This window comes from Ptychodera flava, chromosome 11, assembly GCF_041260155.1.
Source record: "Ptychodera flava strain L36383 chromosome 11, AS_Pfla_20210202, whole genome shotgun sequence".
NCBI classification, from domain to species: Eukaryota; Metazoa; Hemichordata; class Enteropneusta; family Ptychoderidae; genus Ptychodera; species Ptychodera flava.
The window spans coordinates 15,512,010-15,532,106 of record NC_091938.1 but is presented as its reverse complement, the minus strand read 5'-3'; the positions used below and the strand labels follow the sequence as shown (position 1 = coordinate 15,532,106).

Below are 20,097 nucleotides of genomic sequence, written 5' to 3'. Positions count from 1 at the left end.
TAATGCTCAAAGATACAGCTATTGGGCCTTTAAGGAACTTGACCTTACACGTGTGTACAAGGAACTGTATACTGTTTGCGATGCAGGTACCGATTTTCCGACGAAATTGAGGCCTTGTCAAAAACAAGGCGGTATAAGTTTTTAACAGAGACTGCACTCGGTCTGTTACACTCAATAAAGTGATAATTGGATAGCACCGGAGTAAAGATTCATAACTAGAGAAGGGCAGACTACAGTGTGAACAAGTTTCTTTATAAGGAAATGCAGACTACTTCCGAAGTTACTGGATAATATACTGAAATACTGAACAAACATGACTCCGCTTGATTATTTTTGTCAATGTATGACATTTATTCGTGAAAAAATAGACTGAGTATCAGTCAAAAATACTGACAGTATTATAGATAGAAAGCAAATTTTTCTCTGTTCATCATACCTGGCGATTACTTAATACATTATAGCATAGACAGTAGAAGTGACTGTCTATACTTATAGTCATTCAAAACTCAAATCTTTTTGAAGTTCCTAGACAAACAAGGTAATTAAAACCTGCAGTAAATACAATTTCCGATAGGAAATGTGGCACACACAGGTGTCTAACATAGACATTCAACTTGTGACCTGTTTCTGTCCGCTGCTGATTACACTTATTATTTGCACTGAAGTAAATTAATTCCATAGAACTGGCCTTGTCAGTCCGTTCAAAAGAATGCTGTGAACTGAAAAACTGATTTGGATACCAAAATTTCACTTCTTCTTGCCACAAATATCTGCCCTCTCGAATATGTTCTGGGATAGGGCGCCTCTTTCACCATCGGTGCTGTACTCCCTATCTGGAGTAATATGATTTCTTGTTCTACTTTAGTAAAGATAATAGGCAGTACTACAAAACTCATCGAATGATTGGTACTTAGACAGCAACTCTGATTGATAGAATTAAAATTTACACTTGAAAAAGTCAATGAATTACATGGCACACATTACTACATGGAAGCTTACGTCGGGAAAACACGATTGGTGATTAATTTGGTAATTCTTTACGATTTAAATTTTGTGCGACGTTTTCGGGTCACGTGATGCTGTTCATCGTCGAAGTCACGTTCAGATAAGTGTATGGAAAGTCAGGTGCCCGGGGACGACTGTCTATGATCAGTGAACGCCCTGTAGCTTGAAGGTGGCGCGTGTCACTGGTCAATTAGCATGTGCACGTATGTGTTTTTGCCCCGACATCACAGAGAGTCTGAGATATTTTACACTTCGACGATCAGATCTGTGATTTGCATCAAGCTATATTAAACACATATTGCTTTGTACGGGTCTCTTGATTTTTAGATGCATGTAAAATTATCGTTTGTAGTCAATCTTTGATCGGTATCGTTTGACATACCAAAACATCAGTAAATTACCACATTTTGGCAGGTTATGGCTCGCTAGGATTGTGCATTGAAGTAACGTGTTGTGACCCGGACGCCGTTGAAGTTTTGTGCAGTTATACACACTACACATAATGATAGACCTAAGTGTACCTACATTTTCGGTAACTGAAGTTTGGAAGACAATTACAGTAAATTAAATGATTTCCTTAATTTAGCGCAAAATGATTGTGTAACAACTGCTTCGATTGACACATTTGACCATGAATTTAAAGTATTTCCCCCCTTCTCATCAAGTTGTGTTATATGGCAATATCCCATTGTTCCCAACTCTTGATTCCATTTGCATACCTGATGGTGATTTCTACGTGAAGTTTACACATCACTGTACCACACTTAGTAGCGGTTAATAAGCTGTAGTTCAGTTTCATAGAAACTAATAAAAGCTCACTCTTACCGACCTAAACGAAACTCTAATGTCTGGTTTTGTAACAGATGAGGTCGCCCCCTGGTTAACCTCAAGAACATCTCAACTGCTGCCGTATGCTTCCTTCTGTCTTGCAAAAATTTTTCGGGCTTCCTCGAAAATTTTTAGATCAAAATAAAGAGCCTCTTGCACTTCTGGATCGTTGATCAGCTGTTGTTTGAGTGAGTTGACAATGCTTTGGCGTTCCTTGCCGCCGCCCTCCCCCTCAGCGTCATACGGGTGATAGTTTAGCACACTGTCCTGGCACTGTGAGAAGGGTAGTTGGAAGGCGCCCTCTAGCATGCTGAGAAATTTGTTGTATTCGTCAATGATACCGATGACAGCGAACCAATCCTCCAAGTGATCCAGCACATACCGTAAAACTTTCATTTTGTCGACCTTGTTCATAATTTGGCTGAGTATAAGTTCGTTTCTGTACCAGCAAGGTATGTCGGCTGGCTGTTCGGTCATACCTTTCCTCAAACGCAGAGTTTCTATCACGTTGTCTGACTGTTGCTTGCAGAATTCGAAGTTGTAGAGCAACTGCCTAAAGAAGAAACTGCCCTGGAAGACAGCCCATTGCGTCACTGACACCTGATTTGCGTCATAGATTTGGCAGTGCAATTCGTTGCGCACTTTACAGTACTCGTATGAAGATATCAGTCGCTCATAGGGATCTCGCAACACCGTTACGTACGCACACGGGTTTTTGGCGTAGTTGCAAGTCTGAAACGAGTGCCCACCCGAGTGGAATTTTACAAGATCATGGCGACCCATCTTAGACATCCTCGTGTAGTAATCGCCAGAATTAATATCACAAACAACGGCCATGTTTCGAAAGTGAAATTCCTTTGCTATGTTTTCCATGCAAAGTTTTAAAGTGCTGCCCCCAGACTTTTGGTTGTGGACAAATACCACAGAAGACTGTGAATAGTTTGACTTATTAATTCCCTGTGTAACTCTCCCTTTAGTGTAAAAATTTGGCAGAAAGTTGTTGCGGACTACCCATGGAAACCGTTTGGCCACATATATGTTGTTGGAATCAGTGGATTCACTTTGTCTAAGCTGGTCGAGGAATCGGTCGGCCGCAATTGCGTTGAAGACTAAACCCTGATGAAAAATTTGTGATTGTTTTCGCTCACTTATGTTCTTTCCTCCATTGATCTGATTGGTCGACTGCTGCTGAGATGGGTGCTGGGATTGTTGTTTGAGGGACTGCGGCATACCATTATTTTGGGGCGGTTTTTGCGGCAGGTTGTTGGTATTACCCTGTTGCGGAACATTTGACAATTTTGTGTCCTCGGGTTGTCCTCGTGGCAACTGCATCACACCTTGAACTTGTTGCAGTTGAACTTGACCCTGTAATTGTCTCTGCTGTGGAGGCATATCTTTCATCTGTGATTGTCTCTGCGGTTGGTCATATACTTGTTTATACGATAACGACCCCGCTCCTTGCTGTTGTTGAACTTGTACATATTGATTGACTTCTGGTTGTGTTTTTGGTGGCTGAATATTTCCAATTTCCTGCCTTTGGACATTTGGAAGGAACTTTAGATCCTCCTGAGGCGGTTGCATTGCGTGCGCCACCTGTGCATAGTGGCTACTTTTCTTTTGTTTTTCTATGTCCTGCAACGGCTGCGGGGCATCTCCTTTTTGTTGGTCGGCATCGTCGATGGTTAGAGCTTTCTTCTGATGTCCGTGTGACTGCAATCTGTATCTGCAGAATCAAATATATGCAGTGAAAGAACTTTTCAAAGGAAATTCACAGATCTAAACTCACCGTACAGCAGTTTGTCTAAGTAAGTATATGAGCAGTGTAAGCATCAATGAAGCACTCCAGGACAAACGTCGAGAACAACAATAATTGCACTTAGGCCACGTTCAAAAAATGGTGAGGGAGCGATGGATAAATTCAGGGGGATTCGAAAATTCTTGGGTTAGTCGAGGGGGGACTTGAAAGTTTTGCTCTGCCTATGGGGGACCTGAAAATATTTTGGCTCCCAACATTTTTATATCGTCCAGTGGTTCTAATGTTAGTAATACAATGTAATTAAACAAAATCTAGAACTGTTTTGTCGCATTTTATGACTTTAATCTCGAAAAAATCTAAAAATGTATGAATGCCATTACATTTTCGTAAAAACAACAAGTTGGCCTTGTAATGGGACAGGAGTTGCAACTGTTGATATTTTTTTTCAATATTTCTATGCAATGTATCAAATACAGTTTCTTGGTGTCTCTCTACAGCATGCTGAAAAACACAATATTCAGTTTGTCAACAAAGTCCGTTTGTCTAAATAGAAGTGATAATTGAATTAGAGTTCAGACTGAAAGTTATTTGTCAATGATACAAATGCACGGTACACGTAGGCTGTGTTGGCAAGCTGAATACTGGACAGCTCAATATGCTGTAGGGAGTAGAACAAGAACGCAGTTGTATAAACTGAACAAAAATATTGTAAAAATACAAAGTTAATATAGCTACTGCCCTGCTACTGCCTACGGGCAGTGTCACTGTCACTGCATACCGGCAGTGATAGTGATAGCGCTGATGTCTAATGTAGTTTAAGAAGAGTTTGGTCATAGGACACTCAAATGACAGTGAAACATACATGTACTTGTAAACAAGATCAGGCCAGAGAGCAACACATAGAAGACTAGGAGACTTAACAATTACCATGGATTTTTGAATTCTGGCATACGAGAATAATCAAATATAAGAGAAAAAAGATAGGGTCACCATGCTTGATATTAAACAAATCTACAATGAAAAGTCCCAGTTTTTCTCAAATCACTTAAAATCAATATATAAAACCATTCATTTCAAGTTCATGCAGTCTCGCTCCAGGGGGACTTGTCTCCGATGCAGTGAATGAAATTATCACATCTCATCGTACAATAACACAAAAGTAAACCTTTGAACCGTAAAGACTCTAATTTAAATGAAAAAAATTGTGACTTAATGAAATCATTTATTTTTTACCAAATTTGCCATTATTACACCTAAAATTTCTGAGATGAAAACATTTATTTGATGGAATACTTTAAGCTTCCAGTATTGTCAATTTTGTAAAACATTTATAAGTAGCATCTAAGTTGTATATGTCTTGTACTTGTGTAAAAAAATATTTTTTCGGTAGGTCACTGTGTTCCGTTTTTCACATTTTGGCAAAATGTAGCCAGGAATTCACAATTTGCATACTCTCACATGATTGTCATTTTGCGTGTTTTTCAGGTGGTGCCATTGACTTGGCCAGAGTTGGATAAACTCAAGTCGGCTTAGACTGATAAATCCAAAAAGTCCACTGATGCATTTAAAAATGAATCAATTTAAGAACTTGCCCTAGGTATATGGCTCTACAACCTGCTGATAAGAGGTAGTGTCGAACATCTGCGTGCAGAACTAGTCTAAGCAATACATGGTTATTTTTACTCTGCGTGCATTCCTAATAAATATGCGGCTATATGATAATTTGGGGGACTTGAAAAATTTTGATCATATAGACGAAAGTTTTGAGGGTATTGAGGGGGGATCTGGAAAAAGTAAGATTTCACTCGCGATTACTCCAACCCCCCACCCACCATTTTTTTTGAACGCAGCCTAAGTCATTACACTTGTGGCGATGATAATGTATTTGATGAAACGAGGATGAGCAGAAGCATGATAATGAGGATGCTGTTGCTGTAAATGACGACGTCGTCGACGACGACGACGACGACGACGATGATGATGATGATGATGATGATGATGATGATGATGCGAGGATGAGGAGAAAAAAACGATGAAGTGAAAAGGAACAAAGCGATTCATGATCCAGCTAGACTAGTTTTACACAAACGTAACTACGACACTGTAAGTAAATTGCAGCAATTAATAAGTTAGGTTTCACATCTTTTTCGTGACATACTGCAGACAATAATAATCATCATAACTGATATCATGCTGTGGCCGCTACTGATTTTTGTATGTGAAATGTTTTGATGAATAAACATAGCTTTGTCCCAGCTTTCTGCCCGTCTTTCCCATAGTATCTGTAAATAACATTTGTTTGGTTAAAAGCATGTGAGCCTGTGTATCTCAAAGAATGGCGGAGGCTTGGGTTTCGAGGTTATCGAATGCCACTACCGTTAGTTAGGCAAAATATGCAATTATTCTAGTTCTGCTTCAATTCTTATATGTATGTTATAAACAACAACATGCCGCATCATTCGCTTTCATGGCAACGATATGTAAACACAGTTCTTCGACGTCCCAAATACCAATTAACACGATTGGAACTAATTTGGGATAATTGGATGGTGGAGTAATGCCGATTTAATCTACAAATGTAATCTCATCTGCTTTCCTTTTTACATTACACACTTGTTTTTATGAGTAATTTGTAATATTGCAACATTCAGCTATACGGCACCTAACACTTTTGAGAAATTTGAAAAATATGAAAATCCAATCATCCCAAATTAGTTCCAATCGTGTTAATGATAGGACACATGTGTATCTGGACTAGCCAAACTACGTTATTATTGCATTGGCAACAAACCTGGCGAATAATAAACATAACAAATGGACAAAGTTGATTTTCCTTTTCTCGGGCGGCTTCTATAAACTCTGATTTGATGGGGATACGGACGGACATCGTCGATATAACATGTAACAACTCGATTCATTTATTGCATCACGTGGACTGTCGATAAATGCATGCAGGGAGCGGTGATTAAGAATATTTCAATTCACGGTGCCGTTTATCTTGCACTAATAGTATCCATGCGCATGCGCATACATTCTTTCTAGGCTCTTGTGCGTCTTTCAAGGCAGAATTCGCATCGAGGATAGATATTCGGGACTCTGAATATATTAAAGCACTGTTCTAATTTGAATTTCATATTTTGAATTTCACATATCGGTAAATGTTAGGTAATTTGTTTCTCCCGTACCAAAACTTGCTCTGTGACCCCTGCTTTTTATTCTTGAGTTGGTAAGAGTAGTGTTGAAAGTTTCATTAATTAAAGTTTGAGAAAAAGTGTTAGTGTTTCACTTTCTGGTCACCTACTAACTCCGAAATAACCTGAACCACAAGCCCTTAGGGTCTGTGACAGAAGATAGCACTCTGTCGAGCAACGTAGGACGCCATCTCTTGACGCTTTCTGACAGAAAGGATGCAATAAACTGCATACCGTCTGTTGACCGACTTTCATGCAAAATTATCACGAAATTTTGTGAGTTTATGGAACTGCTTATTTTCGACATCATGGGTAATTATATTAAAGGGAGGTGGTCGTCGGAACTCTGCTCAAAGATTACCAGGGACCCCTACGACCGATATCAACACTGTATCTAGGGTACGTAGGCGATTAATGAAAGTAAAAACATGCTTATTAACGATGACTATCGTTAAATTTAAATGTTGCAGCTATGTTGACGTGATGCATCTAGATATCATGCATGAAATACATTGTTTGTAAACAAGAAAGTCGCACATGCGCAGTTCCGACGACCCTTCCCTTTAATGCTCCATTAGCTCAAACTTTTGATGAATTTTCAATATATTTGTTCTGTCTGTAAAACACATTTGCCCATCGTAATCCCTAGGTCACGTGACGTCGAAATGATCACTTTTCGATACACCCTCAATTTGTTTAATACCCTGTTATAATGTTGATAATTTTGAATTTTAGTTCGGACAAGATTCCGTTTATAAACAACGACGATACATATTATCAGAATGCGTTAAAGTGGCAAGGTTGATAATTTGCATTTCCTGATATTTAAGAGAAAAGAGTACAAAGTGTACTCATTTCCTAGAAAATATGAATATAATAATTAATAATTAAAATTTGAGCAAACGTGACAGCGATTTTCCCGGTTTAAGTGTATTTGTACATGTGAACTGACTGCCGACTAGCAGTTTGTTACAAGTCCCTAGTCGATCCGTTTGTTGCCGTCAGCATGTTCGGACGATGATTGGGTCAGAACCGTATTCTTCCGGCGAAGTTAAATGCTGTAAACGTTGTGGGTGTTTAAATCTCGTCAATGTTTTTACCGACACTAAAAAGAAAGCCATAGTTGCAACATTGCCAGCGTCCTTCCTAAAGTGTGTCCTAACCTTCAAGTTCCACATTTCTCTGCTCATTTTGGGAGGGCTCATGAACCGCGACTCCCCCCCCCCCGCCCCGCCCCACAAAACGTGACAAAACACGGAGCATTTATTGTTGTTGGTCGTCAATTAGATCTCGGGCAGCGCTAGCTATCACTAATATAATAGTTGTAGTGGACATTTGCTTACAATTTCACAAATAAGCCCACAAGTCGTTGACTTATTTATTTATTTATTTATTATTTACTTATTTATTTATTTATTTATTTATTTATTATAGCTTTGCTCCAGCGTACGCGGTAGTTAACTGCCTCGCTAAATTTGTGATAACCCGATCATCAACGCGAAAGTATGCTGAATTCACTTAGTGAACTCCGTTAGAATATCGTTGAGGGAGCATTCGTTTTTTATAGGGAGGGGGTCTGTGGAAATCAGGGGGTTGACTTTTATGAAAGTGTTTTTAGGGGGGTCAAATTTTACAATCAATGATTGGAAGGAGGGGGTCAAATTTTACAAAGGTTTGTATGGAGTTATGGAAAACAAATGACTTTGGAATTTCACCAAAATGTTGCTTGGTCCTTCATACATAATCTATGAGTAGTGTATAAGAAGCTATGAATAATTTCTTTTAAATACAAAACTAGCTAAATCTGTGTATTTATAGACTCTTGATTATTGACATTAATGTACTTGATCAGACTAGGGTAGTTACCGGTGCATGTGTGAGCAAGAAATTTGATTTTGGAATTTCACCGAAATGTTGATTCACTATATATGTTGGTCTATGAAGAAACTATGAATAATTTTTTTCCGATACGGAACTAGCTAAATCTGTGTATTTATAGACTCTTAATTATGGATATTAGTGTACTTGATCAGACTAGGGCGATTATAAATTCATGTGTGTGCAAGAAATTTGATTTTGTAATTTCACCAAAGATGTTGATTCTCTACTAGATTGTGGTATGTGAGGAAACTTTGAATATATTTTTTACAATGCTAACTGGCTATTAAAATCTGTGCTTTAAAAAAGTTTGACAATTGATATAAATATACGTGACGAGAATATTATATTTGAAATAGCAGATCTGAAAAACCAATATGATATTGGAATTTCACCCAGTGATTATTTGTAAAGTTCAAAAAGGATTCTTTGAAAGTTCAAAGGTCAAATGGGAAATAATAAGTCAATTAAGATATTATTGATACGGACTGTGACATCTGGGGGAGGGTCGCTGTGTTTTTGAGCATGAAAATTGGGGTAGGTAACTCTTTTCCTTGCAAACACTTTTGAAGGGCCTAATTTTTCAGCCCAGGGCCACAGGGTGCGAAGGGTTAATGAATCAAATCTGATGATTTTTTTTGGGGGGGTCAAATTTCAGAAATTTGATTTGGAGGGGGAGGTCGCTTTTTACATTTCATTTATTGCTCAAGTTCTACCGACCCTCCCCCCGTAAAAACGAATGCTCCCTAAAGACACTGCACAGACTTTGGGTAAGTCTAACATTTTCACACTACGACAACTTCAACATCAATGCAGAATTTCTTGTGTGTACATGACTAGAACATAGGGTGATAAACTCCGCAAGCAAGTTTTTAAAGATGTTACAGCTAGGGTGTAAAAACCGGAATATCTCAGCGAGAGAAATGCGGTGTTTTCATAACTACGGGTGTTTTGTACAGAAATTATTCGTATTGTGAGTGGCATGGTAAAAATAAACATAGATCTGCTAACGGTGGCCTCGGTGTGGATTTTCAAGGACAGGCGTATGGGTATTACGCCAAACACTCTCATCTATTATTGACAAAGCTGCTGACTTTTGCCGCCTCCCTTTGATCGAATATTGTTTGTACATTGTGTTTGGTCGTAGACACTTGAGAGGGAAAAAGACCGATTCGCCTGTCTGCGGTTTGTGGGCAAATTTCATTCTCACCGGAGAAACCATCCTCATAATTCATAAAGGTCACAATTGTAACCGTAAAACACAATGATATGTAACGTGTACAATACGTACCAACGTGCCAACTGTGTGCCCGGTGTAGGTGCGGTTTCGGACGCTTCTAACTCGGTTGAGTCATGGCCTCACTGGCACACCCCGTATAGGGACCGTTGTTGTTTTTGTTTTTATTCATACTTTGTTAATCGTTGCTGTCGTTTGACAAGTAAAATTTTCATCGAGACTGACGTCTGATGGGTCTCGTTCATTTATCAAAAAAAATGCCCTACCTATAAGGCCAAAAAAAAAAAATAGTTTGTTTCTCATCCTAGGCATCTTGCAAAATTGATGCGGTGACGCGGTTTTTTTTTTTGCTACTACTTTTTTTTTTATTCAACCATCAACAACAACGCGCTTACAACATGAGAACATAGGAATGCATGCAGAGATAAATGCACAGCAATTTTTAGCATATCAACAGTGCTGCTTTTTTACTATTAGTGCAGAATGCAGTTTTGATAGCTTTCAATGACATAGTGTACAGTTCTGAATGGAATGTTACAGCACTGTGTGATGTTCAATGTTCTGTCTAGTTCAGTTTTGTATATCATAAAATATTTGTGTTGCTTTGGTATGATCTGAACGGTTTAATTTGTTCTTAGTTTTTTTTCTTTTTTTTCCGTTCCCTCTTGAGATGCAAAAAAAAAGTTGGCGCGGCGGGTCTACATTGACGCGCGCGGGGATGAGAAACAAACTATTTATTTTTTTGGCCTAACTGATACGAGTATCGACTTGTGTGCGGTGTCACATTATGACCATATTGTCCTATTTGCCTGGGGCTTGAATCATGTATTCTGATGAATGTATGAGGGACTGAAAAGTTAAAGTCTGGGCTTCCCGCCATAGCTGCGTGTCAGACATTCGCTATTTTTGTCGAACACAAACGTCGTTCGGCATGCTTGAATAGCATTTGAAATTTTCACAATTAAAATGTGATGGATAGCCTCCGATGCACGTCCTCTTCAATGGACATTATCCTTTTTCTAGGGTCCAAGCAGTAAGGTACAGTGATTGTAGCCATGGGACAGTGATCTGGGGTAAACTCACCTTGTGTTCTGGAGGTACCCGTGCTGCGAAATGTCTGGCTCTTGAAAAGCCGGGTGCTGCCACAGCAGTACAAAGCCGACGCTGGCCAACGAACTGAGAGCCACTACGTTGAGGTATCTCACTCTCCATCGAAACATTGTGTTGTAGAAATAGACTCTCTTTCCGGTAATATCATAGATTTGGGAGGGAAGTCAGCTTTGTCGATCGTTCTGGAGGAGTTAAAAAGTAGTAGTGAACATGAAATTTGTATGTGCGCCAAATCTTGAGCATTTCAGGAATCTATTCCCGTTTCAGAGACAGCGTTGAAACCATGGAAAATACAATGCCGGTAAAACGTACGACACCACAACATTTAGCATTGGAGAAAGCGGTCCTCAACTAGAGCATACATATCCGACAGCTGTTGGCTTCCTCTGTACGACAAAACAATGCGGGCGTGTGCGCAGAGAGTTAAAAAAACTATTGTGTGGTTTACGACCTTTCTGAACCATTTCAGGGACTTCTTTCGCGAGAACTTGTTACTGTCAGTGAAAACGCTGATCATAGGTTATTAAACAATTCTTTTTTTTTTCAACAGGGGTCAATATGGCCATTGTTGGAACAGGTACACTGTACAAACCCTTCCGGAGATTGCAAACACCATTCACTGTATAAGCGGTATAAAAGTTATGTCCATACAGTTAAGTAATTACAACTGGTGAAATAACTCATTTTCTGTCACAATCACTTTGCTTACTGTTCAGTAAATTTTCCTCATGGAGGGGAACCCCATTAAGAAAATAACTTACCTAAGCGAGTCATTGCAGACATTTCGGGCCCGGTCAATGCGTTACGTAATGCGCAAATGACTTAACATGTTGTTGAAGATCGCGCCCCCCATGTCCACATGCTGGGTTGTCCTGGCAACATCCCGGACGTGTAGACATGTATTGTGCCGTTTATTTGCAGACGGCTTGGGATTTTTGGTATTTTCTTCAAGGAATCGGATTGAACTAAAAAAGGGAAACTGACTCGTCTAAAATCTCATCGAGTCTGTGGTGAATTTGAACTATAGCGGGACATTGAAGCACATACTGCCCAGCAAGAACTAATCCGTCTCATTGCTTTGAATTTCGTGTATTTCAATGCTACTGTTTGATTTTAGAGGACCCTAGTGGTGTACGCTTTTATGCACTAAGCAACACACTGCACATTCTGTGGAAATACTCTATCCCATTGTATGAACGAGTTATTGTGAACGTTAGAAAAATTCTTTACAGAGAAAATTAAGTAAGAGTATATACTTGTTAATAGCATTGTTAAAATTTGCCCATTCTGAGACTTCTTCACGATATCAATCAGTTACTGCATGCATGGAGGTAGTAGCTACTCCATGCTGCATGGATCCATGGTTACTGTAAGTTCCATTTCAAGTCAAAATGAATATAGAGATGAGAACAATATTCCCTTCCGGCGGTACCTAACTATTGACAGCGCGCTGTTGCCCATTTGGGCCACAGATTATGACTTTTAACACATAATTTTTCTTGTGGGACGTCAAAATTGCCTGCAAGATAGTGGGTCTTATTTACCTCCATGCGTGGCCTGCATCAACGGTGAACGCGTTTCAGCCAAACTACATACAACATGGGTGACGTAACAGTTCTTTACCTGTTAACCGTCTTTTGTTGCTATTGAAATACACCATCAAGCTAAAATGAGTACCTCACTCTATTTTGTTTGTTGACGGCGGCAGACGACAAACGCGGAATCCTCAATGGGGTATCGGTTTGTGTTTGGGATGTCCTCCCGCTATTGTGCTACAGGTCATAGACCCCTGGGATTAGGTTCCCAGTGTCGCAACAAAAACGGTACAAAGGGGAGGGGAGTCAGCACCACCCACAATATCCACTCGTATACGAGAATTGAGGAGAAATAGACAGTTGCTGTATTTTGGGTACTTTTCACTATTCAACCATCATATTGTTGAGGTCAGAGGGGGAGCTGGCTAAGTTGTTGGCAAAAAAACGTATTCAGTTTCTTTCGTGTGCAATTCGACAAAGAGCCCAGCGGGCGGGCGGAGTGCACAATACTACAAGGGGTTTGCCTGGGTATGTAAAATAATTTGTCATGGACAGGGCAGCTGGAGGGAAGAGTTCGTAATCTGAAATTGGCAGTCGGAGAGTTTTTCTCGGCGGTTTTATGTCGTGTTGAGAGGAAGACTTTCAAACTGCTAAAATACATTAAGGGAGCGTTCAGTTATTATGGCCGGGGGTGGGGCGGCAAATTCTTCTTGTGCATCAGTCAAAATAAGTGAATACCCATTGCCTCAAAAAAATTCACAAAATTTCATAACCCCCACCCCACCCCCTTGCTTGAATAAGTATTGATCCAATTTTGAAATTATAACACTGGCCATTACCGGTGCAGACACAATATAACATCAGTGGAAAAGAGATTTTTTCCAAGATCCTGCTCTTCTTCCAGAACTTGTATACACTGTATACTGTGTCTCGAAAGGTTAAAAAGTTCTTTATCACTTGTGCTGCTGCCAATTTCATGGATTACAACATCATCACAAAAAGCTCTGAGTCTGATATGTCACTGTCACTGTCCATGCTGTCTGTATTTTGAACTGTTTCCAAATGATTTATGATTTTTCTCTGAGTTCCCATGTTCTACTGTTCTCTCCTGAGTACATCACAGGTAACTGATTTGATTTTCTCCTTTGCTCCCTTTGGTGTTGTGATGAATTAAGGATTTGTTCAGACTGGCACCAGTCGCTTGGCTTTTCTCAGCGCGCAGCAGTTACTGGCTGGTATGGGCCAGTCGCCTTCACCCCACGACCTATACGACAGCCAACTTCCAACGTGACAGTCTGCTGTTCTATTTTGGTATTTATATGTCCAGAGAATTGGAGCAATGATTTCTTCAGTTCTTGTATATATAATGTACATATCGTGTACTTCTCGACAGACATTGAACCATAGTCCCTCCACCAAACGGGCCGTGATTGAACCATAATCTACATGGCTATATTTCCGTAATCCCTTCTCGGACTACACATTCTCATTTCTGATGATATACGTCAACCACGTCGATTGAAAAGTCTGTAACCATTTAGCCACATTTCCATCGGGCCTCATTCCAAGGGAACTTGTGCATTTTTTCATAGATCCATTTTTTCAGGGGAAAATATTGCATTTTGAATTCCCTAATATCACCAAAATGCCAGAATATAAGGCCACGAAGGGATCAAATACAGGCCTGGGTACCCACTGCTCCATTGATAAGAAGCATCATGATAAGCTACGATAGCAGTGCTTGATAAAGAACATGCTCTCTAGTGGAATACTCTGGCCACAATACAATAATGCTACCTGAAAGCTTGAGATGAGTATATACACGTATTTCATATTTATTTTAAGAGTTATAATACAAAAAGGATATTTATGCAATTCTTACTAATATTGCTAATTGACATAAAGCCAAAGTCATTGAAATTTTTCATTTATATTCCAGCCTTTGTATTTTATTTATCCAGATAAGTTTTGTACTTTTTCCTGAAAACTGCGGGTCAGATATCAACGGTAGTGATGCAACAGCACAAGGGGAACTTTTCAATGTACGCCAGGTTTCAGCTTAACATATAGCTTGCACCTAACCATTGCCTTACCTCAGCCAAAGGCTTAGAGGAATTGTTAATTTGCCCTCAGCGAAGACAAGCACGAAGTCAAGCCTGTATAGAATTGCCGGGCCAAGATGTTCATGTGACAGATAATACATTATACTTTCCTCAGATCTACAGTGAAATGACTTCCAAGTTCAGAGAATGAAATCATGCAGAGAATCATGTTTATTACCCAGAATATTTTTAACACTGGAACTGCTTTTTGACTGGATGTGACCCCCCTCTGTGCTGTTTGAAAAATACATGACCTTTGCAGTTTTCAAATTTAAGGTGATCCCCCTAGATTTTGCCGGCCCACTCCTGGCCCTAATGACTGAACGCCCCCTAGGTTTAATCATGGTGGCGACCACGTCTGTGGTAGGTGCATGATTTAATTTGCGTGTACCATAACTTCCGATCGACTTCAGTGTCTCGAAATCAACAGAATGGTAAACTTTGCAACTGCCTCTAAATGCACACATGATTATCAGATTCATCATGAAGGAACTGATTTTAAATTCACGTGGATAAAAGCTTCAATTTTGACCAAAGATTGAAACGAGAACTTCACACACCCATAAAATCGAGAATCAAGGATTGAGAAGGGCGCCTTTAGGTATCCCATTCGACCACTGTCCCTCCAATCATGGAGGGACAGTAATTCAACTCTTCAGATGAGTTAAAGTGAAAGCTTTAGACCTTGCGAAGATAGTTGATGCATAACTTGTGTGACATCAGAGTGGTTTGTTGTACGGTTCATTGGTCAACAACAAGACGTCGTACACAACATATCCTATTGGAAGGCCATGCCCTTGAATTAGCTCTTATTTTGGTGTAGATGGATGAAGGTGATGTGTGTAAAAACAATGGTACCGTGGATGGTCATATCAAAAGGTTATAGATTCTGCATAGAGACTGAATGCAGTGAAGGTCACGACTACTCCTTGCTGCAAAGATCTGACAAGCCGTTTTTGAAATGTTCGAAACACTCTTTCTGATGAACATAATCTGTGATATCAAATGGGTGTTTTACTTAACCATACTCGTGTATGTGCGAAAAATATGATAGAAAGCCCGTCTTTTCGGAACACATTTACAGAACAACACGTTCGTTTTCTACTATGCACAAGGTGATCCGGTACCGGATCATGTGATAGTCCTACAGGAGCATTTTGTTTTGTCAAATAAACTTTCCCAATAAATTCGCCCGAAATGATCTTTTTTCCCATTTTGAGAGAACTTAGAGGCTGTCATCATAAATCAATTTCAAGGACAGCAAACCAGTCTATTTTAGGAAATTGTGACCATGCAGCTGTTAATGTGTTTTACACGTCGACGTCGATATGCTATTTTTACGTATTTCGAACAAAACCAAGGTTTGAAGAGGATAATGATAGGTGTTCGTAACTGTCTAAGATTTGGAACATTTCGGCTCTCGCGCCGGCCACTTATTTTCCTCTTGCCAAGCTCCCCATCACGAAATCCCTCATTCTGTAATAACACCTGCAAAACCCAATACTTCTATCCATTTGAATGTTTTTACTCTCCCGATCGCCAAACCCGCTCTTGAAATCAACTTGATCACACACCTCTCCACCAATGAAGCCTTTTTCAAGTTTCGCACTGGACTTATGCATGCAAGAGAGAAATATCCTCGGCTGCTTATTGTGTAAGGAAACTCGCCCGCCCGTCCGTCCGACCAAAAACTACTTACGGACAGTTTTTGGTACAAACAACTTTGTCGGTAGACCCTAACAATATCAATGTGCAGCGAAATTCGACAAACGAGGCAAGATTGTGGATAAGCTCTTAATATTATTCACTTTATTTCAGACTGGTTAAAAACCGCCCATAGGAAAAAGATCACAAAACAGACCAAAACAACCTCACTACAATGCAGGACAATAGTAAAACAAACGTGTAAAAGCTAGCGCTGCCTCCAGTGATATTGCAATTTATATACATAGTATATTGTTTTGCCAAAGTAGAGTGCATCAGACATGAGTAAACTCTTCAAAAGAATAGTATGATCTCTTAGAATGATTTTTTCCAGCAACGATACGATGTCTCTGAAATTAATGAATATCAGTTGTGCATTGTTATTCTTTTGACGATCATCAATAATACATAACAATAGAGTAATTATCATAAATATTTATAGGCAGTTATTTTTTAGAAATAGTCAGCCCTTCTTTTGTCCGAGCAGGAAGATTGCGTTTCAAAACAGTGACAAGAATGTGACCTGTGGTTGAATAGATATCTTTGTTATATATGTGCTGACAAAACTGTGCCGGTTTTATTTTCTATGATGACACGTGGCATAAATACCAACACACACATACATACATACACACGGCATCAATACCAACACACACATACATACACACACACACACACACACACACACACACACAGAGATCGAGAAAGGTGAGACGTCACCTGATCCCGCACCTAAATCGTCTAACTCACACGTCACTTCATTCAACGTGACATTTATCTGGATGGCCTTAAAACGAATGAACAAACTACAGCCGGTGACATTGACAAAGAACTCGGTGACAAAACAACAACGTAAAGACAAAGAAGACAAATGCGAATGCATTTAAACATACAATTGTGGTGAATTGAACGCTCATTGATGAAGACTTAATATAGTCGATTTGCTTCGATGCACATGGAACACAAAAGTGTTCTAATTCAGCAGCTACGGCATATGTTGTCGACATCGATACCATAGTAATTGCTTGTTAAATTCTAACGAATGATTTAGAACAAATAAATGCCAGGGATAAGCAGGTCATTTATCAGATCCACAAGCCTACAAGCTTGTAGCAAAATAAGACCACTAGCATACCCTAAACCAACCAGTCATCAGTCATCAGCTGAATAATTCACCAGTCCAGTGGACTGGAAGAAGCAAAAACTTGGAGCCCATGAGCTGGTCCCGATCACGATCAAACCTGGAATGAGAGAATAGAATAAGTGAGTCGCATGCCCGGGGTCGTATGTATGAGTGAGTGTGGCGATGATATGACCACAGTTTGAGAACGTCATAAGATTGCAATAAGGTTATTCAATGATATTTTTAACTGTTTGCGTTTTATAAGTAACTACTGTATATTGTTTTACCACTCAAAAACTTTCAATTTATCACATATCATCACTTCATGATCTCGAGTGACCTCTCTGTACGTCACTGAAAGAAAAGTATCGTTTTGAAATGAAGACAACCCTTGCTGAAAGTGTTAGCTTAAAATGATGTCTTCTCCACTGATTCTTCAACGATTGCAAAGATTAAAGCTGCGTTCACAAAAAAAACCCGATTGGGTGCTGGAGGAATCGCTATTGAAATCTTATTTTTTTTTACAGATACCCCCCTCAGTATCCTCAAAAATTTTCAAGTACACTCCGTCTATGTGATCAAAATTTTTCAAGTCCCCTCCCCAATTATCATATAGCCGCATACTTATGAAGGATGCACGCAAAGAAAAAATAGACATGTATTGGGCAGTTCTGCTCGCAGATGTTCGACACAGTTTGTAGAGCAATATTCCTATAAGGTAAGTTCTTAAACTGATTCATTTTTAAACGCATCAGTGGATTTTTTGGATTTATCAGTGTAAGCCGACTTGATTTAGTCCAACTCTGGCAAGGTCAATGGCACCTGCTGAGGAGCACACAAGATGACAATCATGAAAGGGTACGTAAATTTTGAATTCCTGGCTATATTTTGCCAAATGGTGAAAAACTGAGCAAAGTGACGTACTCAAAAGTACGAGACATATGCTGTTCAAAACTGACAAAACTATATAGGCCCGGGGGCCCTATAGGCAGTGCAAAACTTTCAGCCCCCCTCCACGCACTGCCCCCCCCCAAATCGACCCCCTGAATTCCTCCAGTCCCTCACCGTTTTTTGTGAACGCAGCCTATTAAAGTACACAAATAATTTGATCTATCTGTTATATATGTCTTCTTATGTAAGCTTCTAGGATAAGCAAACTTCGAATTACGGACTTGACTAGCATTTGCTATTTTCCGTTTCCATTTCGGTTTACCCTTCACCACAGTACAGATGTATATTTATTTCTGAACTGTAAACATTTATTATAATTGCGTAATAAAGATGATGATGGTGATGATGATGATGATAATGATGATGATCTGTGATGATGATGATGATGATGGTGATGATGAATTAATTATTTAGTGCAATAAAGCAACTCTGTTATTCTGTTAATATTTGCTGAAAATTTTTTCGTCTTAGTCAGCCAGTTTTTACATCAGTTTAGGCTTCGTAATCACTTCAGTTTCGATGCAGTCATTTTAGGAGTGACCGTGCTGTAGCCTCCTGTTGAGGACGACCGTCCGTCAGCTACTTCAAGGGAAACGACTGCAGACGGATGTGTAGCGCCCTCAGCCGATCACTTTGAGTCAGGAAAATGGCGGAAGGCTTGGAGAGTGCATTAGCTGCGACGGCTAGTGTTACCGGCGGCGACTCTCTTGACTTAAATTTAGCTCTTGGAGGGGTAGGTGTACATCTCATTAAACGAAAAGACTTTGTGCTAGGTAGATCAGTCTCAAACTCTGTCGTCTTTTGTGTCTGGACCGACACTAGCTTGCTGTGAAGGGGGCGTGCTTTGCTTTGATTTTGAATGGGGGATCTCAGCACACCTCCGTTCTGTCAGGATTGTTTACATCATCATGAAATCCATCGCCTGATTAATGAACGTTATTGTTTATGATGAAAGTCATTGAAGGAAGTTGGGAGGTCAATAAAGTGAGAGAAGACTTCCCCGAATCTTTGCACGTGCTTTCTCCGCATAGCATTACTGTAAAACATATACACTAATAAATTTACATTCTGAGATTGGGGGAGAAATATCTTTTCCTCCACTACCTATGATTGTACTGATCAGAAGTGAAAGCTTGGGGTTTTACTGTTTCATTATTAAGTAAAAGATATATATGTATTGCAACAGTTCATCGTGTATGGACAATGGTTGTTCTGTGAGTGTGTCTGTGTGTTGTTCATGGCTATGCCTCCCTCAACCACATTCATGGCTCAACCTCCAACCACAGGGTCGGGTTGACTTGGGTGCAAGGTCTCAGTTCACTTGGGTACAGTGTCTAGTTGACCGGGTCCAGTTGACGCGGGGTCCAGTTGATCAGTTACCCCAACCACATGTGATTAGAGGCATAGCCTGCATGCAGAGCTGTGAAAACTTCGAATAGGTGACAATGTATAATTACTCAACATCGTACCCTGAATAACATGTTGTATTATATTGCCCTTCATGTTTGCAGAGGTGCACATATGTGCACTGCTAACCAAACAGGTTGTGTTATAATGGTCACTAAATTTTAATTACTTTTGTTTAAGTCAGTGCTTATTTCATTATGAGAATATGCACATTGCTTGTATATTTGCAGCATGCACCAGTTCATGCAATAAGAAACATGTAATTATATT

The 20,097-nt window shown here is 39.7% G+C and overlaps 2 protein-coding genes across 4 annotated transcripts in view; one reads left to right on the top strand and one right to left on the bottom strand.

Annotated features, from left to right (window-relative positions):
* Positions 1-327: 327 nt before the first annotated feature.
* On the bottom strand, positions 328-12,230 carry LOC139143603 (uncharacterized). Of its 2 annotated transcripts, XM_070714069.1 has the most exons (3): positions 11,767-12,230; positions 10,979-11,187; positions 339-3,556 (listed from the first exon to the last, which is right to left on the bottom strand). In XM_070714069.1, exons 2-3 carry the CDS (start codon positions 11,113-11,115, stop codon positions 1,903-1,905), a joined length of 1,791 nt encoding a protein of 596 aa, XP_070570170.1. In that variant the 5' UTR covers positions 11,116-11,187; positions 11,767-12,230; the 3' UTR covers positions 339-1,902. The 2 variants fall into 2 exon arrangements, with proteins under 2 accessions (XP_070570169.1, XP_070570170.1); XM_070714068.1 differs by lacking the exon at positions 11,767-12,230 and having other exon boundaries at positions 328-3,556; positions 10,979-11,438.
* Positions 12,231-18,995: 6,765 nt separating this feature from the next.
* Positions 18,996-20,097, top strand: part of LOC139143620 (vacuolar protein sorting-associated protein 8 homolog) — a 60,042-nt gene continuing 58,940 nt past the window's right edge. For both annotated transcript variants that reach the window (XM_070714110.1, XM_070714109.1), the window contains exon 1: positions 18,996-19,153. In XM_070714110.1, the coding sequence (XP_070570211.1) occupies positions 19,067-19,153 (87 nt within the window). In that variant the 5' untranslated portion in view covers positions 18,996-19,066. The remainder of the gene's footprint in view (positions 19,154-20,097) is intronic.